The 26,125-nt window shown below is 40.7% G+C and overlaps 1 protein-coding gene across 1 annotated transcript in view; it reads left to right on the top strand.

Moving 5' to 3' along the window:
• Positions 1-26,125, top strand: part of SERGEF (secretion regulating guanine nucleotide exchange factor) — a 130,094-nt gene that overhangs the window by 7,528 nt on the left and 96,441 nt on the right. Inside the window, exon 8 of the mRNA XM_042814806.1 lies at positions 267-425. Coding sequence (XP_042670740.1) covers positions 267-425 — 159 coding nt within the window. The remainder of the gene's footprint in view (positions 1-266; positions 426-26,125) is intronic.

Genomic DNA, 26,125 nt, shown 5'->3' with positions numbered 1-26,125 from the left:
ACATCTGTATATCAGATGTATATTCATCTGTATATTCATTAATTGTATACTGCTATACCGTAACATTGGTATATTCATTAACTGTTCACTGGTTTGGCATTGAATGGGGGGGTTGGTGGCCCTGCATGTGGCAGGGGGGTTTGGAGATTTGTGATTCTTGAGGTCCCTTCCAACCCTGGCCATTCTGTGAGCTGAGTCAAGTAATGTATCTGGTGTTGTTCTGTGTGTGTCACTTTCAGCTTATTTTACTTCTTTATCAACTGCAGGTGAAGGACTCCTCTATGTCTGGGGTAGCAACAAACATGGGCAGCTGGTGAGCAAAGAGATATTTCTTGTTGAGCCCAAGAAGATCGACGCTCAGTTTTTCTCACATGAAAAGATTGGAGCAGTTTGGAGTGGTTGGACTCACTTGGTGGCACAGACAGGTAGGATGTGTAAAAAGCAGCCAGATGTGGCAGCAGATCTGCAAATAGCCTACGCTGTATGCAAACTGTGATCTTACTAATATTAACTGAACACAGGAATGAGGGAGAAGATAATCCTGAACAAGTGTCTGCCTGAAAGGCATGGAGGGGGTCATCAGTAACCAGGGAATGGTTCATACCTGAGTCTTAGCTGAGGATATGAAGATCCACCAGAGCACAGTTATGCTAATCTTGTTATACTTCAATACTGGGCGTACCTTCTAGTGCTGCCCTTGCTCTTTTGTAGTAGGGTGCTTAAAAATGAATAAAATAACGTGTTCAGAAGAGAAACAAACTGAGCTGGTTTAGAGTGCCTTGCTTCTGTGGTCAAATGTGGAAAGTGTTTAGAAGAGATAAGTAAAAGGAGACCTTGTTAGTTTGGAAAGTGTTATCCTAAGATGAAATGACTTTGCTGAGCATGTTTGGCTGTACCTTCCTGGGAAAAGAAAATGTGAAAGATTGCTGCATGCAGAAGACTTATAGGGTTGGATTCTTTCCTAGAAATAGATAAGGAATGCTGTGTACTAATGACATCCATGTAAAATGATGATTGATCTGATGAAGGTCATTAAAATGCATTTGCATTGCTGCTCTGTTGTGAAATACAAAGTTGGAAGAGAAAGGTAAAGCATCTGAAACTGTTTTGCTGTTATCATATGTGAATAGTATGTGCATATATGCAGTATCTGTACTGAGGTATGAGAGTTAAGATGATCAAAAGGATTATTATTTTATAAAACAAAAAGAGCAGCCAGAGTTAGATTTGCAGGGGTTACATACATTTGTTTTAGCTTGTGCAGACTGCCAGGTAAGGAAATGGAGAACAGATGGAAACATTTTTCTTAGAGCTGTGTCGGAGATTTAAGAGGATCTGGTCTGTCAGGATACAACCAGTTCATTAAAAACCTACAGAGGGGACACAGATCTGTTGTTATTACTGGATTCTGTAGTTATGGATACTGGTTCAAGGAGTGCTTGGTCTCCTTGGTCACTGTGTGCTCAAACGTCACAGTGTGCTGAAGTGTGGTATTAAATTGGCGCTGTAAATAATGACATGGTCACACAGTGATGTCCTTGCTCTGGGAGAGAACTGCCTGTTTTAATTACAGTGTATTGTGAACTCTTGGTGGTAGGACTTGAAGAGATGTGATGCATGACTGGAAAAACAAATTGGTTAATCATTCTGTTTCATGGTGTTCGTTGCTTGACATCAAAGTACGTGAGAGAAGTGCCATGTGAAAGGCATTGCTCTTCCAGTCCTCTCAGCTATTTGAAAGCTTTGAATGCTGATTTTTTTTTATTTTTTTCAGAGGATGCATACTGAAAATTTCTTAGCTGGAATCAATGCAATGTACTGCTTGGAAGCATTTCAAGCAGATAGGAATTTCTCTCAAAATGCTTGATTCTTGGTAATTAATGTCACTCTCACAGGAATAGAAATGGTGGAAGAAGTGACATTAGTCAGGACAGCCTATTCTTTAAGCAGAAGGTCTTGTCAACGTGGTTTGCCTGGCTTCATTATTCCTTATAATAATGTATATCCATGAAATAAAACTTCCCCGAGATTTTAGAAACTGCAGTGTTTCACTTATTTATCCATGGCCATTACAGAACTGAAGGGAATATTCTGGTAGGTGGTTATAAGATGGGGAGGGTGGAATTCTGCTGACTGACTAGCAGAGGTACTTTTTTTTTTTTTTTTTTTTTTTTTTTTTTTTGGGTAAATGTTTGAAAGGGATTTAAACAGGCTGGCTTGACGTCTGCATCAGAGCTGGCCAAGTGGTGTAGTGCTGTAAGTTATTGCTGTATTTCGAATTTTAAATCTCTTTGGAAGTCAACGGACCTGAGTCTTAAATTATTTGGAATAAGGTTTTGAATGGCCTTTGGCAGCATCCAGACACAAATCAGAACCTTATGGGACTTCCAAAGGTTGCTCATCTGCCAGATGTAGTGTAAGCTAAGCACTTAACTTGCTGAAAAATCACTAATTGCTTACGGATAAACTTGCAGTTCTCTGAGTAACTGGAAATGCAGCCCAATCAAATGCTTCTCCCTGCGTGTCATTTTCCCTCCGTTATTTTTACTGCATCTTAGCAAAAGAGGAAATGGTGCTCCAGTTTGCTGCTGCTGAAGTTGCATAAAGCAGTGCTCTCCAAACGACTTTGATCACAAATCCCTATCAGTAAGAAAAAAAAACCAACACAAAACAGCAGAACTTTCTGCTCGTGCACCCCCACTCTAAGTGTACTTACTATTTGAGAGTATGCATTACTTTTACTACTGTAGCATACTATGCAAATAATATACATAGAGGTAGAAATTAAAGGATGAATAAGAGGATGAAATGCTATTGAAAACACTATGTAAAATACTACTTTCGATGTTGAAGTATTCATTTGTAAATTCACAAGTGTTGCCATTTCAAAACGGCTCTTGGATCTTTATGTGCCAGGTGAGCAGCGCTTGCCTGCACAGCCATGGAGCACTGAAATGGTTCAGTGTGATGGTAAAAGCAACCATCTGGAGGAGCAGTGGCAGTTGTAGTGGGTGCTGTGAATTAATACTTCTAGAGCAAGTCTGAGCAAGTTACCAACTTACCAGACAAGAAAGAACATTTCCTAAACATTTTCTTCTTTAAGTTCTCCCTATTATGTAGACCACCCTCTTTTAAAAAGGCTTGCTTTGTTTTTTCTTTCAAACTACTGCCAAAATTTTTCATTGTGACTTAAAACAAAACATACAAAAAGCTTTTTAAAAATTTTTATCTATTTCTTCCCTGCTACGTCCTTATAAATGAGTTCAGCTGCTCCTGAAATCACTCAAATGCATGCATCTCTTTTAATATGCTATCTTCTATCTCATTCAGCAGCTGTGTTGAATATTCTGTTTCCAGTCCATCCATCCATCCTTCCTTCCTTCCAATGTCCTTAGAGTCTGGTAAACTGTCTTCTGTTATGTCTATCGTAAAGTAGGTCAGTTTCAAGAAGTTAATTCCTGAGATAGGAATTGCTTGACTCAAGGAATTTAAGGAGCGTTTTCATAGCGTGCTGTGTTGTTCATCATCAATAGGATGGGATCATCATCAATAGAATAGGATCCTTAACTGATCCTATTCAGATCCAGTTCTTTTTAATCATAGATGTCTCTTTTGGACTTTTTCTGTTGCAAACTTACTTTAAAGTAACTCAGAATCCTTCCAAGTAGCTCCTACCCTTTACTGATTCCCAAGGACGTACACAACTAGACGTACTAGACCTTCATAGAACCACTTCAAAATAAGTTGCTGTTGTAATTGCTCTGTGAAATGGTCCTGGTCAGTGATGGTTGGTCCAAAAAGATTAAGAAACTGTGCTTGTTTTTTGATCAGGTATCTGATGATAAGACACTAGCAAGCACATTAGTTTATTCCTTTTTTGCTGCATGAATGCTTGTATCAAGTGACTTTCAAGGTGTGCGTTTCCATTATGGCAGCACTGTTAATGCTGCTTAGGTGAAGGATGGACTAGATGCATTCTTCTGACTTTGGACTCTGAGTGCAAGTATTTCTCTTTACAGGTGACTGCTCTGTAAAATGGTTTCTTTCCCAAAGCACTGCTTTATGGCACAAGGTTACCAGTGCCATGTATTTGATACTGTTTCGAAGAACAGTCAGCTCTTTGCTTATCTTCTTAACAATGTCTGCTTTAATTTGTGGTCCTTCTCCGATTGATAGACGCTTTGAACGTAGCAGCTGAAAGAGAGGCTATCACAAAAGTTATTTATAAGAGAGTTAATAAGTTGTAGCTTGTAATGCTGAAGGTTCCAAAGTAGGGAATTTGGAAAAATATAGAACTGATGTGAGTTGGAGGCAAACCTAAAAACAGCAAGAAAAGACTTTTAAAGACTGAAAGGTGAATCATCAACTCGTTTCAAAACAAGCGATTTCCTTTTTAACTCTGAGATCTTGTTAATAGGCCTTCTTAAGCTGCCCTGTTCTGTTATCTAAGTGTTCGCAATATGTTCTCTAGGTTATTTTTCGTGTGACAGCACATGGAATGGTGGTCTGCTTGAGTTCACGTAAAGGATTCCAAACTCTTTCTCCCAGAAGGAGTTGCCTTAAGAATGCAGTTAGAATGATCTATCTGCTTCCTATCTGAAACTGCCAGTGGCTAAAAAGTCTTGGCAGAGCATACTTCAGACCCCTTCACGTAGCCTGAATGTCTGGAATCCTTATTCTGAATGCGCATCTGAGTTTGTGCTCCTGCAAACCTCCCTTGACCTGACGTCATTTAGTCTGCATGAAAGCCCTGGGGTGGTCTCAGGGGCTTGTGACCTACATGGTAAAACAAGCTTATCTTCTGTTTTTCTAAAGCAAATGAGAATGCATCCAAAGGCTGAGAACAGGCTGATGGAATATTTCTAATCGGAGGCTAGAAGAAGGGGCTTCGTGCTCTGTTTGCACTTGGGCTTTCTGCAGTCAGTAAGCGGCTCTCCAGCCTTGCTGTGAGCGGTGCAGTGGATGGAGCTGCAGCCAGGTGAGGTGTGCGGGCGCTGCTCTGTGGTACCGAGCAGTGCGGTGTCAGCCCGCTAGAGGGCCTCTCCAGATTTCTTTTGAATCAAGGCTCTGCAGCCTTCCTGCTGCTGGAAAGCATACATCTTTGCCTTGAAATTTTCAGCTGCTCCCTGAGAGCAAATCCTGACTTTTGTATTTTATTTTTTGCACCTTATCTGCTATACCAATAAGGCATCTGTTTTATGAGGACTCTTTTGTCCTGTTAGGTGCTGTAGAGTGTTCTGCCAAAAGGAACTGCAGTTGGGAAATGACTTTTTTGAACAGTGAATAGATTAGAGATCTTGTTGCAGTCGTCTGAGTTTGAGCTCTGGTGTTCTAGAGACTGTGTTTGTTTAAAACTAAGTCAAAATGCTGATATTGCTATTATCCCTATGAAAAACGATAACGACAAAACCCCTTCCTTATTTTCCTTCTGCTTTTTAAGATCTTTTAGTGGCTGTACCTAAGATGTGGTCTGGGTCTTTGTCTTAGTGGTTAGTGATAACACAGCAGTGCTGCTTCTAAGGATCATTTGGAGTGATTGCCTTTGCTAAAGCAACACCACACACAGCAAGGTTGGGTATTTACTTTCAGCACTGAAGAAATGGAATGCCAGAGTGTGTATTTACAGGCTGGTCATCAAATATACGTTCTGAATTTAGCTTGTTTAGATGGAAGAGCAAAATTAGTGCTGTTTCCAGCTATGTCAGTTTGGCCAGTAGGATGTCATGGGGCGTAATCTGGTGGGGTAAGCTGTTGATTTTCTGAGCCATATAAGGATGTTGTGTATTAATTTTTATGCACACTTGCACTTTAATATACTAATTTGCCTTGTATATATATTCATGTGTGTTAGTTGAGGACTGGTTTACAAGGCTGAGAATTGGTGGATTTTCAGTTTTGAGAACAAACGTATCTGTTTGTGTCCCCAAGAGGACTTGAATGTTAATGTTAGCTATCTTTTAATCTCTGGAATAATGTGACAGGTTAGATTCCTTCTTTTTTTAGATAAAGCACATAAGGAAAGGAGGAAAGGGATAAGGAATGCTCTGCAATCTTTGAGTCTCCCTATGATGCTTTGTTGAGGGACGTGAGTAGTGGGCACAGTGGTGATGGGTTGACTGTTGGACTAGAAAATCTAAGTAGTCTTTTCCAACCTTAATGATTCTACAGCTCTGATGCTTGATGGTTTTTGTTTTTTTTTTCTTTCCACTTGCTTCAAATGATGGGAGAGTTTGTGATTATTTGCTGCCTGCGAGAAAGCAGGAAGGATTTTGTGTCCGTCTTCAAAGTGACTTCCTTATGGGTAGATCTCATGTTCTGACTGATAGTGAAATTTCTGGTTACATTAAGTTAAAAAAAAAACAAAACAAAAAAAAAAACCAACAAATATCTATCTGTATCTTTGGATGCATATGTTTTTGGCTGGCAAGTTTTCAAACTTGAGGGCAAACCCTGAAGGTCCTGTATTTGATTATATAGGCTGCAGCATGAAGAGAGGAGTAAAAGAAACACAGAAGCTTGGGAACCAAAATTCAGAGATAAAAACTTTGCAGTAAATACGGGTTCTGTGGGTAACTTACAGTATGCAGTAACAGGATTGGAGGTTCAAGGTGCGTATGGGAATTGCCTTATTTCTTGCACTGTTTTCAAAGCTGCCTCCTTGCTCCATTGCCAGTTTTTCACTGCTGTTTCAACTTAGGTAATTATTATTTTTAGGAGAAGCTTATATAAGCTGCTGAAGCAAAGGTTAATGGGAAGCATGCAACCTGTAACTCAGGAAGCCAGTTCTGGGCTGGAAGCCAGCTGAGAACCAGATCTTGGGGGGGGATGGGGTCAAATTGGTGTCAGGGCTGCACCTTCTGTGGGTGCTCTGAGAATTGAAATGTCTGGGAGTGCAAATACATAGAAATGAACACTTACTCAGCATTGTGTGGGCAAGTAAGATCTACATGTGTAAAGAGGTGTGCTGACAAACTGAATTGACGAGATGTTTGTTATGCTTCAACTTTTTGTGTGTGTGTGGAGTTCACCTTCTGAATTGGATTCATTTTATCTTTTTCAGTAGACACATGTAACTAAACTCTGCCAAATGTGGGCGTAAATTGTTATACTCTGAATATCTGTGGCAATTTACCATTTGTTTTCTGTGGCCACATCTATAGAGTTTTTTTTAAAAGTAATTTATGTTTTAACAGACAGTTCCATTCCGATTGCAAGTCATCCCATAAATGCAAAAGCTTTGAGAAAGATACAGTAAAGCTAATGAATTGAATCAAAATCCTGCCATTTTGAAAACTGTGAAGGTGAATGTCCAGATGTGCCACTTTGTGGTCTTCAGCTATGGCCTTTGGTAATCCTGAATTGAGCTCCCAAAAGATTGCTTTTTGTTGTTGCTATTTTGATAATCTTTTGCCTTGCTTCTAGTAACAACCTGGTTTTCATGAGTTGAGGACATTTATTGGCATCAGTCTTTTAGAGGTGATTGGAAAAAGTGAATGAAAACAGAAAGCATCAATGACTTACAGGAACTGATGTTTTCCATTCCTGAAATCACTTTTCTTGCTACTTGCTCGGCTATGGGCCAGTCTGCATCTCTGCAGCCCCAGTGCTGTGAATTTTGGGAGGGTTTGAATGTACAGGTTCAGCCAGTGTTTCCTGCAGAAGGAGAAAAAACAAAACAAAACGACAACAAAAACCCAGAAGACCTGAGCTGGTGACCTGAAGAGCCACATTCATCAGACATTGAAGGAGTTTATCACGTTGTTACCTATTTTTGGGGTTTTGATGGGAATTCATTCATCGGGCTGCATAGAAATGAATTTTGTAGGCTGTTTATATGTGGAAGATTTCTGCATGTGAGATGCAAAAGCCAAATGGTACAACTTGTCTTTGGGGAAGGATGGCAGGGGGTTGCATCTTGTGAGGGCCGCTGTAGAGCTTTGTTCCTGTAACTATCAGTTTGCTGGGGAGTCTTGGGGAAGCTCTGCTGGCAACAAATAGATCACAGTAAACCTTGGATCTCCAGTGTTTGCACTCGTGAGGCACAGCAGGTCTTGTTTCCAACAGCTACGTCTCAGCAGCACAACAGGAGCCTTCTATTACATCCCACTCTCTGTCTCTGCCCCTCTTGTTTAGTTCTGTCTGACAACACAAGTGTGTGTCTTGCATGTATTTTTTTTCCTGTTCTTTAACAGTAACTAAGTAAACAGGACCTTTAAGTTGTATCTTGCTTATGCAGCCAATCAGTTTTTCTTGCTTTATAATATCAAGCTGTTGCTACCAAGTTAATGAGTTTCTAACACACTGAACATTAAAACATTCTGGTTTTTATTTTCAGAACTGTATGGATTTGAGTTCAAGTTTCCTACAAATAGGTAGAAAGGATTGGCATTTTCTTTGACTTCATGCCATGAACTGGCATCATTCCTTGGCTTTGTTTTTAAACTTATAGCTAGGGTGAGTCTACGTGTACTTGTGTATTGCTGCACCTATTTGTGCTGCTTCCTGACTTCTACATGACTTTGGTAAAACAGTTGAAGAAATTCCTTTTTATGAATCAAGGAGCAGGCCTGATTCAATGTGAACTGAAAGTTGTCTCTGAAATCATATCCTATCAAGTGTTCAGTTTTTCATATATTCTGTTTCCTCCATAGATATTTAGTAACAATCTTCTGAGTGATTTGTGATATCTCTTTGGTAATTATCCCTCTTTTTGCTCCTCTTTGTTCTTAGTAATTTTCAATTGGTACATTAAGTAGTTATGCATACCATACACTCATAGTATGGCTTGGATTGTAGGGGACCTTAAGGATCACTGGGTTCCAACTCCCTGCATGAGGGGGTTGCCAGTCACCATCTCAGGCTGCCCAGAGCCCCATTCGGCCTGGCCTTGAGCACCTCCAGGGGTGGAACATCTGTAGCTTCACTGGGCAGCCTGTGCCAGTGCCTCGCTGCCTCTGAGTAAAGAATTTCTTCCTAACAGCTAATCCAAACTCCCCTCTTTTAGTTTAAAACCATTATTCCTTGTTCTATCACTAGCAGACTGTGTAAAATGTTGATCTCCCTCTTGTTTTGTAATTTCCTTTTAAGTAGTGGAAGGCGGAAATGAGATCTCCCTAGATCCCCTTTTCTTCTCTGAGCTGAACCAGCCCGCCTCCCTAAGCTAAAGGAGAGGTGCTCCAGCACTGTGATCATTTTTGTGTCCCTCCTCTGGACCCAGCAGCTTTCTTGTGCTGTGGGCCCTTGACCTGGACGCAGTACTCCAGAAGGGGCCTCACAGGGGGTGAAGTAGAGCCTGTCATCTCCCTCTCCCTGCTTTCCAACCCTCTTTCCCTTGTAAATTATCTTACGAGTATATTGGCAAATGGAGATTTAGGTGGCTTATGGAGAGTAGGATTTAAATGGATTTTTATTAAATGTACTTCACAATAAATGACAAAGGGTGTTTTGTTGTTTTTTTTTTTTTTAATTTAAACAAGAATTGTAAAACTGGAAGAAATAACTGTGATCATGTTTGCTCACTTATGTGTATGGCAGCCTATAGAAATCCTTTCCCACAGTAGAAGGGAAAGGTACAACGTGGAGCTTTTCTGGCCAGGTTATCTTGGCCATGACTTCCTCATGCTTGCTTACTCCTGTCCAGGTGCATTTTGCTAAATACTGTGTGACTGGATGAGCTTAGAGAGCGATTCAGTTCCTGTTCAGCAGAACACTTCAGGGCTTTTTTAACAGAGATTTTGTGTGGGAAGAAGGGCTCCATTATATTCAGTTTCTCTCCTCTTTTTTTTTTTTTTTCCCTTGCCATATCATCTTTTTTGCTGTTGGAAATGACGATAGTTGTGCACCTAGCAATGTGAATGTCTGCCCTGTCTTGGAAGAACTTTAATCTTAAAAAGCTTTCAGAAAAATGAACCTGTAAAGTGTAGATGTGGTATAGATTTTGTTTAGCTCATTAGAGTGTGAGATAAATTTTTTTTCCCCCTTTTTGTTCATTTCCTTTGCTTTCTGTGGTTGGGTTGCTGCAGTTTATGGCTAGCCATGTATTTTGCAAACATAATAAACAAGGTCAGTAACATTAGCAAGCATGTGGAAGGTTATGAGTAAGAAGGTTCTAATGGGATCTTGCTGACAGCACAGACTCTATGAAGCAGAGAACCTCCTTATCCCTCACTCTTTGAAAACAGACTCAGTTGTTCACCCACAATGGCAATGATTTGTGTGACAGTGGCTTTGGATATTCCCTACCATTTCAATTTGAAAACAAGACACAATCTCTTCCTGGTTGTGATATCTAAGCTGTATCTTGGCATCCTGTCTGCTGAAAGATTTTACCTGGGCTCTCAGTAGCAGTGGCTTCCTTTTGTCTCAAAAATAAAACCTTGATGAGCTAATTGCCTACAAGGAACTGTAAATGTGGTCTTCCTTGTGTTGTCTATATCCTGAGTCAATGTCAAGAAGAGTTGTGGTTTTGGAAGGCTCAGAAGAGCAGATTATTGGTTCCAAGCAATTTCTTGGGATTTCCTTCTCTTATTCTTTTTCCCTTAATGCAAATTAAACTGTTGAAATTGTGGTGATAACAGTCTTGGAAACACCTCCCATCTTACAGCTATTGTCTAATCAGGGTACAAAGGTGATATTAAGTTCTACTCAGAAGAGGAAGAATTTGGCTGTAAACTTCTCTGTCTTTCTGGTTCTTCTGTGTGTTTGTGGCTGAAGTTATTGCCACTGCCTGAGCCACTTGTGATTTTGTTACACTGTCCTATTTTTTTTGTGTGTTAAACCACACATGTATCATAGACATTGCTTCAATCACATTATACTGATGTCTGCCAATTCACCTATATGAAGCTGAGAAGAAGTGAAGGCAAGAGAACTTGCTGCCCTATTGATTTCCGTCAAACTGCTCCCAAGTTCCTTCTCCACTATATTTTTAGAGAAAGATCCAAATGTGGAGTAAGTAACTTATAAGACCGCTGTTTGTCGTTCTGGTAGATGGAACAAGAGGCAGTAACAACCTGAGTCTCTGCCTGCCAGCCTCACAGCTTTTACAGAATCACAGAATGGCCGGGGTTGGAAGGGACCTCAAGGATCATGAATCTCCAACCCCCCTGCCACATGCAGGGCCACCAACCTCCCCATTTAATACCAGACCAGGCTGCCCAGGGCTCCATCCAACCTGGCCTTGAACACCTCCAGGGACGGGGCATCCACAACCTCTCTGGGCAGCCTGTGCCAGCACAATTCAGCTGTTTGAATTCAGCTTCCACATTTCATGTGTTGTGGCTTCCACCATGACACCTCTTCATTAGGCTCTGTCACTCAGGAGCACAGATAGGAAGGCTGATTTGGAGGATTCCTCCCTACATTCCCCTTCATCTGAGAGACATAGGACACTCCTGTCAGACTGGTATTGTGGTCTGTAAAATGGAGATCATGTTGATTGTCATTGGATTTTGAGTCTTTCTCTTCTCGTTGCTACTGAAGCCTATTCTGTGACTGGGAAAATCTGGACTCAAAGTGACCTTCATAGGGGTATTTATGTCTGCAGTCCAGGGAAGCAAAGTGAGGAATAAGCTGGGGTAGCTTAGTTTGGTTGGATTGTGTCTTGGTGTTAAGACCACTTAGGTGGAGACTTGTTACTTTATAGGTGGTCCAGTTCTGGCTTATCCTGTCTGGCCTTGTGCAAACTACTTCGGGAAATGTATGGGAGTGGAAGCTGTGCAGCTTTTAAAATCTGGCTTTACCTTGGTGCCTAGGTGTTTAGTTCAGCTTAAGCTTGACTGATGCTTATTGTTTCACTTTCATTTTAACTCGTTCATACTTAAGTTGCTATAAACTGGAGTTGAAGCTTTGCACAGAGGTGAAAAGAAAGACCATAGACCAGAGAAACCTCAATTGTTGTATGGAAAAATTTGGTAGGTGAATTATGTAATGCAGACAAATCAGTGTTGTCAGCCCTCATCACATTTAACTAGAAATACACTGTGCCTTATTTGACCTGGCTGCTGATCTTTCTGGGCAAAAGAATGGCAGTTTTATTTTGAGCATTTAATGTTATCACATCACATGACATAGTTGCATATAGCAGAGCAATGACAGAATTGTCTGAAGTTTCAGCAACTCAAAGCCCTTAGTAGAGTAAAGCACTAATGTGAAGCAAACGAATGGTAAGAATGTGCACTGAAGAAATTATGTGAAGTAGGAGTGCTTTGCACCCACCATTCATGAAACAATAATGTGAAAGCTGAAACCAGTCATTACATAACTAAAACTAATCTGCATGACTTCTGTTTTCCAGACAGGATGTATATTTATATTCTGCCTTGTTGGTCTCTGAGCCGTGCGTGCAAGAGAGATGGCTGTTATATTTCAATGTAACTCATTTAAAGTTGTGCATTTGTAATGTTTTTGTTGATAAGTTCCACTGTTGGAAGGAACTGCCTACGTGTACATACACGTGCATTGATCTAGATATTTCATTTAACCTTAGTAGCATCTTAAGACTTACTAAATACTTGTTTTCCTAACCTTTTAAATGACACTTTTTGTATGGTGTAATTAATTATGCAGGGTTAACACTCACTAATGAATCTTATTATTTGAGCATAGGTAATGTGCTTTTTAAAAGCTTAGTGAGAATTGAGTGTTCCTGAAAAGCAGTGTCTTCTGGGACTTCTTTTTCCTAAGAAACAGAACAAAAACAAAGCAAGGATGGAGGAAAAAAAACACACACACACAAAAAAACCAAAAAACACCAAACAAAAATCCTAACCATCTGGCTTCTTTTGTTCATGATTACCTTCAAGTACTTTTCAAATAGTGGATTTGAGGTAAGCTCTGATCGAGTCCAGGAGATATATTAGCAGCTATGAATTTTGAGTACTGCATTTGTGGTCACGTAGGATGTTTTCTTTCCCCTTCTTTGCTACTTAGCAGATGCAGATCTGATAGGCAGGTATAGCTGCTCCTTCCATTTGGTAGCCGGACTGGTGACTTTTCTTGTTTGAATTACTCCAGCTGTGAGGAGCCATGAAATAATCTAACATAAGCCCAACATGAAAAAATTAAGTAAGGCTTTTTTTTGGAGGGAGTAACCATGCTTGTATGAATGCTGGGAATGACTTTGTGCTGCTGCAGTATGAAGTTGTGCTGATGTACGTATGAACAAATAGATGTTTTCTAGTACTTGGGGGTTTGTTTTTTGTGCATTTGCATGCATGCAGCTGGATTTGAGTGCCCTGAAAATATCCTGACTGATGTTTATGTTCTAGCACTCAAGTCTTGTACATATACAAGTCTGATTAGCAACTGATAGCCATCAATATTTCTTGTATTTCTTATGTCTCTTAAGCAAAGTCAGTTATCTTTCTACTATTTTCCATGCTGCTCTGTGCCTTGATTTCCTTAAATTAAAAGGTGGAGTTCTTTTTTAATACAACCCATGGAAAAAAGTCACGTTGCTTTTCTTATAAATACTGCTGAAATCCAAGCCTTATGATTAACTCGTGCTATATGGTAGGGATGTGTACTGGTTTTGCTGACCTGGAATTATGTTGATCTCCAGAGCAGTTTTCATTTGGCAGTATATTTCAGGCACTCGTTTTTTATAATTATATGTATGTAAGCACAAATGGGATACTGCAGGAGTAATGTGCTACTCTGAGAAGTTTGTAGCCAGAAGATGAGGAGAGCCAAACCAACAACCTGAGGTCATCCCTGGTTCAAGAACAGGCTGGACACTGAATGTGCCTGCTCAGAGGCATGATCCAGGGCCAGCCCCCAGCTGCTGTGCAGCAGCTCTGGTTGGTGAGCGAGGCTCAGTCTCAGTGGCATGAAGAATAAACAGATCTCTTACCTCAAGGAAAAGTTTGAAGGGGACTTTGCAGACTATGACAGTTGCACACTTGTGTTTTTGAAGAGTTCTTTTGTATAATAACAGGAAAAAGAGATGTCCAGTTTGTGTCATGGCAGTTGAAACTCAGATGGGATTTCATCTGTTTTTTGTGGTTCGTATTTGAACATCAGTGCGAAGATTCTGCATGTGTATTCTGTGCAGATCCCAAACAGCTGAGATTGAGGATTTTGGGATGCTCTGATAGATTGAAGAGCCTTTTTGGGTCAAGTCTAATTTTTTTTTTTTTTTTTTCTGTTTGAAGTCCAGGCTTTCTCTCTTGTTGTAAGCTCTTGTATGGAAATTCCCATGCATGTTTATTTCAGCATTTCTGCCATTGACCATCTCTCCTTGCAGTAGCTAGGCAGAGACTTGAAATGCTGTAGGAAGTTGTTCTCACGCATGACCTTACTTAAATCTTAGCAGCTGAGGAGGTATTTGGAACTGAAGCTTGTTAAAATTGCGTGCCATGGACAACTCCGTGGGGAAACAATTGCATCAGTACAGAACAATGATACAGAAAATCCCCAAACAAAAATGCTTTCAAAAGAGAGGAATAGGAAGTAGCACCAATGGCACTATACTGATTTTCTGTAAGACAGTGGCTGGTTTGACCTGCTATGTGGGAAAGCATTTTGATTTCCTCCATGCAAAGCTTTTATCATCACTGCTTTGATAAGCCAGTGTCACTCAGGCTTCAGTTTCTTCAAATAGATTACTTCATAATTATATGGCAGGTTTTTGAAACTTTCATTCTGTTCTATTTTTCTATTGTAAGATAATCTTGATGTAACAGCAGTTTTATTTGTATCCCTTGTGACCATCTCTTGGTCTTGACCACAAGCAGCCTGATGTAGGGTACACTGTTGTTTAATAAATTGGTTGTTTTCATTTATTGATGAAAGGATGCTACTACAAGAAACTATACACTGTCATTAGTGGTGCTGACAAAGAGGTGGAAGCTTGCTTTACAGTGACTTGAAGTTTTTGTTCTCAAAATTGAGCACATAAATCCAAGTTGTGAAACACAGGATTCACGTGTATGATTTCACATTTGCAGTCCAAGTGCCTTTATAAAATCAGCTGCTAATAATTTCTTCATCTTCTGAGAGAATAAAGTCTCTATCTGGAGGAAGGAAAAAACATTTTATTGCCAGCTGCTTTTTTGGGGACTTGTCTGTCTAATGCTATAGGAGGCACAGTATGTACTGAGAGTAAATGATAACAGAGAAAAGTTTACTTTGTTCTGGGGGCTGGAGAAATACCTGGACGATGCTAAGAAGGTGCTAGCATCTGATTCATGCAGATTAGAAGCCATGGAAAGGGGATATTATGTACACAATGTCACTTTATTATAAGAAAAATGGTACAAAACCTGCTAAAGACAGGTCGATTGAGGGTCAGTGCCTTTTATCAGCTTTGCTAAATACTTCTTCTAATGAGCATAGGAAATCTTATTTTTCTTTATTAAAAAAAAAAATCCAACAAAACATTACATTTACAAAAATTCAGGAAAAATATATACAGAAACACATTTAGGAGTATGTTTTCCTACTTACTTCTTGCATCCCAAAATATTAAGCAAACTGAAAATCATTTTGTTCTCATGTTTCTGCCATCATAATTTGACCTTTTTAACAGCTGTTGGTTGTTATGTAGGAGTTTGCCTGTGCATAAATGTTTTCTTTCAGGCTTGTGCCTGCTGCTGATGCAACTGATTGAAGCTGAAGCAGTTGGTTTGAAAGAAAATGGACAAAAAAAACTGCCAGAAGAGAAGGGCAAGCTTGTGGGGAGGACATAAAGGTGGCAGCATGGATTACCAGTCATTCATCTGTTTTGAAGAATCATCTTGACAAGTCACGCAGTACAAAGGAGGATGTTAAATGCTGTTGTGCTTGTCTCTTCTTGCTTGCTCACTTAGTTGAAGATTAAAAACTCAACCAAACGAGCCCGAACCACTGTGGGCATACACACAAGCAGAAGCTGATAGTTGAGATCTGTAACAAACTGTGTCCAACTTAAGAATCTAGGATAGTTATTTAAAAACTTTGCAATCCACCAGAGCTGGAGCAGTGTTCATCCAAATCAGGTCACCCCATGCCCTTGGGATTCAAGTCCCTGCAGTGAGCTAATCCTGTGTAGGCACAAATTTGACATGTAAAATGGCTTTCAGAGTGTCTGATTTTTATTTATATTTTTATTTATTTATTTGAACTTTTTACTTCAAAGCAATGACTCTTCCCCACCTGGCCAGCTGCTTTAGGGCAGGAGAGAGCTCAGGGTATCATTAAAAGCTGTCCAATCTCATTGCGTTCTGCGAAGCGTGAATGTGACGGTACTGCTTCTTTCAATCAACATCCTTTTCCATGTCAAAGAAAAGAAGGCCACGAAGAGCCGAGAGCTTTTTGTTGCTTTTATTTTCATTGTTGTTCCTTTTGTGTTCCTGAGGAGATGTGTTATGTTATTTCTCCCCTCTTGCTTTCAAACATGCAGCTCTCTTGTTAACGGGCAGCACAGCTTGTGAGTTCTTACATCTTTATGTGCATGGTAATCCTGAAACACAGATATGCTGGCACTGCAAACAATCACTGATTATGTAGGTATCCAAATTAAACCTCACTAGTATTGTTCCCCCTTTGCAGCAAGTGGCAGATTCCTATACAAGGGGCTTGCATTGCATTCGTTGTATTTATGGGTAGAAACATCCCTAATGCTAAACTTCCAGATCTAAACTTCTTCCTCTTCTGCTCCACGTCCTATGGCTCGGGGATGTTGGATACATCTCCTGGATGGTCTCTTAATATATGAATTGCGTAGAGTTACAGGTCTGAGTTGCAACAAGAATGAGTGAGTTAAAGGATGTTGCTAGCTGGATTGCAAGTTCTGGTAGGTGATGGAGCTTTTTAGGGGCATAAATGGTATTTATAAATACTTGCACCATTATGCAGACGTTTACACCTTTTTCCCCCTCTCTCCTTGCAGTCTCCTTGACGCTAAGCACCTTGACCACATGTAACTTAGGGTAGAACCTGTTTTTTTTTTGTTTTTTTTCCTGTGCTCTTAAACTCTTTTGTGGGTGAGGAAAAAATGGGGATAGTATTCTGGAGGGAATACATCACCTCATTGCTCATTATTCGTCTCTTGACTTCAAAGGACACAAATTCTGCTTCCCATCCATTTTTAGACTGCTTTGTTCCTCCTGTCAGTGACAATGCTGCAGTTACAGCTGCTCACTGCATGAGGTGAGCAGCCCACTCTGTCTTAGTGGTTGCTGTTCTAATGGTTCAGACTCTGAGCTAGCAGGGTGATCTTCTGGGAGGCTCTGAAGGTGCTATTGTTGGCTTTGTGATACTTTTCTATTTTGTTTTTGTTTTGTACTTAATTTCTTAAGAACGACACACAATTAGGGTTGAATTCCATTGCACATCAAACTCAGCTGCTTCTGGGAACGGTTAAGAAGTTTAAAACCCCTTAGGAGGGTGCAGGATTGATCATTTAAAACTGTTTTCATAATGCTACCTATTTCTTTGTAGATATTGTGACTTTTCTAACGTTACAGAATCATGCATGTCTGAGGGTTGTTATGTACTCAAATCAGTGTGCAAAACTTGTGAATATTTGCTCTTGGGAGTGAGTGTTGTGAGCAATGTGAAGAAAGCCTGCTGTTCCTGCAGACTGTCATTCCAGGTTTTTTTTGTGATGTTTCTGTGTCTGTCTCTCCGCAGCATGCCCTTGAGTTTTTTGACAAGGTAAATATTAGCACTTAGAATTTAATTGCCTTCGCTTTGTTGATCTCTTTTAGACAGATGTCTGTTCTTTCCTAGATAGACTCAGATGGTAATGGGATATTGAGAGGAGTAGGCCTATGTGGGTTCTCCAAATAAGGCAGATTTGTAAATGTTTGCAATATTGGGGCTTTAGGTAACGCTTCTTATAAAATGATGTGGAAAAGATGGCTGTACTGCATTTTGTAATGTCTGAATAACATTTTCTGTAGCACTGTACCATGTTAACTCTAGTGAATAGGACGTGGACCATACCTATAAAGCGATGAACATCTGAGCAGTCTGCTTACAGAGAATAAGCAGGAAACAAGACTCAAGAAAATCACTGTGAATGAATGAAAGCATCTGCACTGTGTTTTTCAAAGTGCTGTTCAGAAATAATTGAAGGTCTTTAGAAAGAAATACCTATTCACTTTTCTGTGACACGTTAGGGGAAGAGATGCTGGACTGCAGCAGCAAGGAGATTCCAGGTTAGGGAGGCCTGTATGCAAGAAAGCATATAACAGTGCAGAAGTGCATGGAGATATAAATATAGAACGTCAGTAAAGGAGTATGACTCATACTGCTGTAGTAGCACAGTGCTGAATTTATTTGCAGAAGTATAGAACAAAAACCCTATGGTATACTATGATGCATTTGCAGATAGTTTTCCATAGCTGGTTAATGTTTTATGCATCTTGCTTTTTTAGAGACGTTGCTAAATTGTGCTTTGATTTTCTTTTTTTTCTTTTTTTTTTTTTTCTTCTTTTTGCTTTGGCTTTGTGTTTAGATGAAGAGTTAAGTCCTTTATTGAACCTTGAATGCAGCAGATCTGTTTGCTGGGTAGAGATGTGTTAGATTTGTTTTTAATCATGTAACTAAATTTAGCCAGCAATCTGCATTTTAAGGCATTGCTATTAAAAGTCTAAAAGTAAGATATGCATCGTAGTTTGAATTTAAAATGAGCCAGAGGCACAGCTGGTGAGGCAGTCATGACTCTAATCATGAGTGGAGAGAAATGAGAAGGGAATTTTCTCATCTTGCAGATGAATGCAAAGTGGGAAAAGTGCTCCAACACCTCCCCTGCCCCCTACCCTGCTTTCTTAGCTTTGGTTCATCATCTCATGGACCTGGTCTGGTAATAGATGGCCTCCCCTTCTTTTTTGAACCAGGATCGTATATCTGCTTAGTATCAACTGTATGTACATAATTTTAAGATCTACTAAATTTCCTGTTGTAATTTTTCTTCCAGCTTAGTCAGAGCTTCATGCAATATTTCATGTTTCCAGTTTCTCTAAAAGCAAAACAGCCTTTATTCCAGCTAAAGCCCAAACCCAGGGGCAAGACTTAGCGGGTGTCTGGAGTGTCTTGGAATATTCCATACTTGAAAGATATTTTTTTTCCAATTTTTCAAAGCAGTGAGGCATGCAATTAAGTATGTAAATAATTATGTTAACTAAATGTTGCCCATTTTGATACATAACTTGCTGTAATCATGGAAGCTAAAAAAGGAAAGCTTCCCTATCTTTTTAATGAATGAAAATGAAAGCAGTTCACGTTTTTAATGGTGTTGATAGTCCTGATGATGGTGGATCTATTGGTAAATTTAGTATGCCATGTGAAACTGAGTTACCTCCAGCCTATCATAGAGTATCAAACTGTCTTAGAAGGGCAGTGCCTTCTCACTACTGACTCTTGCCATTGTCTTCTCTAAGAGAAAGTCGCACATCCTAATGGCACTGCCTGCCTAGCAGAGTGTTTGCCATTACACTGCATTATTAGGAGTCACTGGATGCTTAGTGTTTTGATATTTCCAGGATGTTCTGAGGGCAGCTGGATGTTATTTTCTTATGCTGTTTAGATCCGTGTCATGCATTATAGTTCCTCCTGATTTGTAGAATTTTCTTTCATAAATACATAATTGTCTTCTTGGCTGATTTTTCTCCTGTTTCCTTTTAATTTTTATTAGTATTTTGGGCAATAGAGGTGGGTCACAAAGAGAAGCCATTTGTTTGCTATGAGCCACTGGTTCTAGTGGCGTGAAACCCATTAGATGTCTTTTTTGTTTGTTTTGCTTTCACACGTGGTTCAATTGGTCATCAGACTTGGGGATATCTTACGCAGCTGAGAGTGGCAGCAGTTTTTGACCCACTTAAAGCACATAAAAGTTTGACAAAGTATCCATAGCTGCTGCAGGAACACTGGTGATGCTTTTACGGTTCTCTTCCATTGGCATTTGTTAGCTGGCCTCTCATTGCAGTTTTAATCCTACTTATAGGTTGCTTGTAAGCCTGGAAGCCCTCTTGAGCTGCTGCATGTTGAAGTCTGTGGACTCTTCTGAACTAGAAGCATATTACAGCCTGTGACTGCAGAAGGCTGAAAATGCCAATTGTCCTATCTGGAGGTTTCTATTGCTGACAACTCTTGGAGTGTGCTTCCTATTCTGTTGAATTTTTCTGACAGAAGAGGCATGACCTCAGCATCACATGCAGATTTGTGCTTTCGTGATGTTTTTAATAGCTGCTTTAAATCAAAATAGAAAAAAAAAAAAGAACACCCAGCAATGAAATAGGTTATTATGTAAAGATGCAGAAGGCTCTATGGAGGTCACGTAGAAAGGTTTGTTAAGGGGTTTGGGCAGCTCTGTTGTACTGGACTCCTGTGTAAGAGCATAAAGGGGCCGTGGAAACCTTTGTCAGTTCTGCTAATCCTGCACTGTCCCAGAACCTTGCACAGTACAGTGTTGTAGGTGCAGTAGTGTTGCCAGATTTCCAGCTGCTGAAAACAGAATGGTTAGAGGGTAAATGATTGTCCTGAAGAATGGCAGAGGTGTGTAGCTGTGGGACAAAGGTTGACTTGCTCTCTGTGCTCCTTATAAATGCCAGTTTTAAATAGATGTTACTGTGAATTTTCATGAGAAAGCAGACATGGGGAATTTAATATAGAAGATTCTATTTCAGATCTGAATGAGATTACGCATTCAGCATGGATATCCAGGCTTCATTTGCAAAGTAATTGTTAATATAACCGTGACTTAAGATAGCCTAGATGAACTCTTTCATCTTGTATTTATGAAAGCATAGTTCCAAGCTTGTCTGCGTACTGAAGAGGCTTCAAGGAGATAATACTACTGCAATCATGGCATCATCTTAAAAGAGAAAAATTGATAGAAAGATTAATCAATGTGTGAAAAGGCGTAAATTTAATGTCCCTGTCTGCCTGTTGCTTAACAGCGAAGCCAAGCTGTTTCTAAAACCAAAAGGCTTTTTCCAAATAGATATTTTTTCACCAAGTATTTATATGGCTGAGGAGGCTGACTAAGAAAGTGCCAGATGACATAATCTGCAGTCTCGGCAGCACCATAGAGCACAGTAAGAGACAGTCAGGCAGGAAGCAACTAGAGGTGCTTTATGCAAGGTTGCTGGATTTGCAAAATTCTGAGGATTGTAAACTTGTAATCTTGAGGCTGTTTTTAACTGTGTATGCTTTGTGGTAGCATAAGGATAGAAGGCTGAACTGAGGAAAACACAGAGGAGCCTTTGTGATGCTGGATTTCCAGTGAATGCTATCACACCTTCATGGTGAGGCCAATAGAATGAAATTCAAGACCAAGTGCCACGTCCTGCACTTTAATCACAACCACCCCATACAATGCTGCAGGCTTGGGGCAGAATGGCTGGAAAGCCACATGGAGGAAAAGCACTTGGGGGTGTTTGTCAACTCTTGGCTGAACATGAGCCAGCAGTGTGCCCGGGTGGCCAAGAAGGCCAATGGCATTGTGGCTTGCATCAAATGGTGTTGCCAGCAGGAGCAGGGAGGTGGTCATCCCTCTGTACTCAGCCCTGATGAGGCTGCAACTGGAGTACTGTGTTCTGTTTTGGGCTCCTCACTATAAGAAAGACTTCAAGGCCTAGGAGCATTTCCAGAGATGGGCAACGAAGCTGGTGAAGGGAGGCTGTGGCAAGGTGGTGTATGGCCTCTTTTCCCAGGTAATAGTGATAGGGCTAGAGGAAAGGCCTCAAGTTGCACCAGTGGAGATTCAGATTGAATGTTAGGAAGAATGTATTCTCAAAAAGAGTGGTCAGCTTTGAAACAGGCTGCCCAGGGGATTGTTGTAGTCACTGTCCTTGAAGGTGTTAAAGGGTAGATGTCATACTTAGGAGCATGACCTAGTAGGCAATGTTGGTGGTAGGTAGACAGTTGGATTGGATGATCCTAAGAGGTCTTCTCCAACCTTAATGATTCTATGATTTTTTTGTGAAAAAAGAGGGAGTTGTGATAGTGTCTTCTGAGGTGATGCTGATCTTCACTGTTGAGGATTTAAAGAACCTTTTGGAATCGAGGCCCATGTGCTCAGAACATGGCAAGATCAAGGTCTTAGGAAGCATCATTAGTATCTTCCAAGAACTGCCGATGTAGTATGCGTCTTTCTTTCACACAAGCTGAAGAAATTCCTCCTGCCTTTTATTCTTTTACTGTATGGAGTCTGGGACAAAATACCTTTTTCTGGTGCCTCAGCCACTTCCATGGTTGATGTACTCTGTCCAGTTGACTCATCACTGTGTATGTTTTCTCGACTTCTAATTAAAATCTGTTCTATTCTAATATTAGACCAACGTTCCTTGTTATATCACCCTTCATTCTTAAGTAATTCATCCTGCAGCCTCCTTACTCTGTATGACTAATGTCTTTCTCAAATATTCTTAGAACATTTTAAAATACCATCTATATTATAAGCAGCACAGTAGCAATACCTCTCATTACAGTTGCTTAACACTTTCTGTCATAACTCAATGCTTTCTTTCGCTTAGGATTTTGAGAAGACTTTAACCTTCTTGGCTGGAATTTTCCATGCATTGGTGTTTGCCTCAGCCTGAAATTTCCACTTGTGACTGAAATTTTTTTGTTGGTCTGTTAGCTAAAAATGTAATTGCCGTTTTGTAGAGGAGGCACTTCTAAATCAGCTTCTATTAGGTTCTCTCACAGAAAAGATATTTTGGGGTTCGTGAGAACTAAAGGAGGAATTGGCTTTTTGGGCCAACTTTTAATCTCTTCTTAAAACAAACAAAAGAATCACCTGGTTTAAAATTTAAGGTTGATATTCTCTGTGTTTGCCTACCAATAACCACCTGAAACTTGTTTCCCTTAGTTGCAAAATGGAAAAAAGTGAAATCACACACAGAATCACACACAGAATTGTAGGGGTTGGAAGGGACCTCCAGAGATCATCGAGTCCAACCCCCCTGCCAAAGCAGGTTCCCTACAGTAGGTCGCACAGGTAGGCATCCAGGCAGGTCTTGAACATCTCCAGAGAAGGAGACTCCACCACCTCCCTGGGCAGCCTGTTCCAGTGCTCCGTCACCCTCACTGTAAAGAAGTTCTTGCGCACATTTGTGCGGAACTTCCTATGCTGCAGTTTCCAGCCGTTTCCCCTTGTCCTGTCTCCACTCACCACTGAAAACAGTCTGGCCTCGCCATTCTGCCCCCCACACCTTAGATATTTATAGACCTGGATCAGGTCCCCTCTCAGTCTCCTTTTCTCAAGGCTGAACAGACCCAGTTCACTCAGCCTTTCCTCGTAGGAGAGATGCTCCAGGCCCTTCACCATCTTCGTGGCCCTCCGCTGGACTCTTTCCAAGAGATCCTTGTCTTTTTTGTACTGGGGAGCCCAGAACTGGACACAGTACTCCAGATGAGGTCTTACCAGGGCAGAGTAGAGGGGGAGGATCACCTCCTTCGACCTGCTGGACACGCTCTTTTTAATGCACCCTAGTAAGCCATTGGCCTTTTTGGCCACAAGGGCACACTGCTGGCTCATGGCCAACCTGTCGTCCACCAGGACACCCAGGTCCCTCTCCGCAGAGCTCCCCTCCAGCAGGTCATCCCCCAACCTGTACTGGTGCATGGAATTATTCCTCCCCAGATGCAAGACTCTACACTTGCTTTTGTTAAACCTCATCCGGTTTTTTTCTGCCCAGCTCTCCAGCCTATCCAGGTCTTGCTGAATGGCAGCACAGCCTTCAGGCGTGTCAGCCAATCCTCCCAACTTCGTATCATCAGCAAACTTGCTGAGGGTGGCCATTATCCCCTCATCAAGGTCATTGATGAAGATGTTGAGCAAGACCGGACCCAGTACAGACCCCTGAGGAACACCGCTGCTTACAGGTCTCCAACCGGACTCTGCACCACCAAATCAGTTATTTCTGCTTGTGAACAGTGAGACTGCTAAAGGCTGTTTGGTGTTGAATGTGTAATTATTTCTGTGCTGCTTTTCCGGTTAAAGAGAACAGAATCTGGGCATTGGAGGTGTTCTGCTGTAGCTAAGCCCTACTACTGTCTGTTCTCAATCCTTCTGATATACTCATGTTCTTTATTTCCACCAAATTTGCTGGAATAATTTGCAATAATAATAACAAACACAGTTCAAAGCCATTGTAAGGTTGTGGAGGAGTAAAATCATGAGCATCGTACTGTTTCCAGGCCTGTTATTTATATTTCAACTTATTTGAAAGTTTAATGTAGTGCCTCAAAAATTGATCAAATAGTAGAATTGCAGTAAACCTGAAGGGCACCGATACGTAAATAATAGTAGAAGGAAAAAAAAAAACCAAAACCAAACATACAGCAGGTAGAGATGGTGGGTAAAGGAGCTTTTTCTAGTCTTCATTGCTGATAAAAACATAATAAACAGCTGATGGCAGCTGTAGTTAGACAGATCTATCGATTGGTCACCTACAGGGCAGGAAAATCTCTCAATGAGTAACTGGTCGGATGTATCTGGGAATTTTAGTTTGCCTTCATCTGAATCCATGAACACTAGCAGTAGGCATGAATTTAGACAAGGCAGTGCTCTGATGTGAGCATGCCCAGGATCCTTACTGTTACCTAAGTGGTTGGGGCTTCTCTGAGTGTCTGGGTCCAGATGGAACGCATGATTTGCTTTTGGGAAAAAAAGTCAGACTGGAGAGGACTCTTTCCTGTGTCCAAGGCAGTGCTACCATTGGTCTGGGAGAATCTGGATGTGTCATCGCATATCCTGCTCACCTTTCTGGAGGCCTTGTGGGTTGCTGACGTCTGTCTCTCTTGCACTTGATGTGTTTGGCTTCTGAGGGTTGAAATGCTTTGAGTTGAATTACAGGTCAATGCAGCAGTGTCTGGGTAGGGCTTGAGAGCCTGTGGGGTGTTAATGATCTAACTAGATGCTACAAAAATTCTTTCTGGGTTTCTCCTCCATAAAAATCAGCTTGAGTTCCTGGAGTTGATACAAAGTAGAGCAGCCTGCCTGCACATTTCTAGTCTGCTCACAAACTTCTTCATAGATGCAGTAATCTGGTGTGATGTAAAAGCCCGAGACTCAATCTACGTTTAGGTTTGCTGCAGAACATATTGACACAGGAGCTTTCCTGCAACATTTCTGCAACTGCAGACGTTTTTAGCAGAGATCCATACAAACTATAAAATAAATATAGTACCCACAAAATAAGCATATACATTTTTTAAGCTACAAACTATTTCCTCCAAGTTTTAAAGCATGCTGGTGTTCTATCAATGAAACCTTCTAGTGCTTTAACCTAACAAAACAAAGCCTGTGTACTAAAAGACCTTTCTTGGGTTGAAAGCAATGTGTGATTGGTTTCAGCTTCTCCCTAAGTGCTAGAGAGCCTCCAAAGGCAAAAAATCTTTGTGCCCTTGAAAGAAAAGGACAACTAATTTTATCCCTTAATTATTTCAGGGAAGGCGTTATCAGTGAACTGAGAGAATGAATCTGAAAAACTGTTTGAAAGATCTGAGTGAAAGATACCACTACAAGCAGATTTGCAAGGAAGATGGATATACTTCATGTACATTTCTACAGAGTCAGAGATTTCCAGTTTGAAATGCGTTACCGGCTTAAATCCCCCAAACCAGCAGTGCCTAGCTTTGTTCCCTCTGAGATGGTATAACAGCACCCAAAAAAACCAGAGCTGTTCAGGTTTCCTGAGGTTTGTGTTACGGCATATTAAGGAAACCCTTGGCTCTGTGGGATATGTCTTCAGTGAAGGGCAAGGGTAGAAGCGAGTGTTAGAGCTGCTTTGCTTGACTTCTCACAGATTTCACACCAGGGATTTGGAACTAGATGATCTTTGAGGACCATTCCAACCCAAGCCACTCTGTGATTCTATGATTTGAGGAAAATTAAAATTGTTCAGCTTGTGACTTGAGGAATCCAGTTCTCAGAAGTTTGAGGCTTGGCTGAAGTACGCATTGAATTCAGGGTCTCTGCAGGCTTCCTTCTGGGCTGTGATGGGATTGCTGCTTCTAGTAAAAACCCACTTAAGAGCATATTGTTTATATTGTGTATATATAACTTTTTAAATTGGAAGCCGTGGAAGGAGAGCTTTCACCAACTTCCTTGCAAATGCAATTATGTCATTAAGAAAAAAAAAGCTTGCACCTAGCATGTTCTTTCAAAATAGGAATGGAAGGTAAGAAG

Source organism: Centrocercus urophasianus, unplaced genomic scaffold (assembly GCF_019232065.1).
Source record: "Centrocercus urophasianus isolate 14NV4802_14NV808 unplaced genomic scaffold, USGS_Curo_1.0 seq_14, whole genome shotgun sequence".
NCBI classification, from domain to species: domain Eukaryota; kingdom Metazoa; phylum Chordata; class Aves; order Galliformes; family Phasianidae; genus Centrocercus; species Centrocercus urophasianus.
Note: the sequence above shows the minus strand (reverse complement) of the source record. Positions and strands in the feature narration are given on the sequence as shown.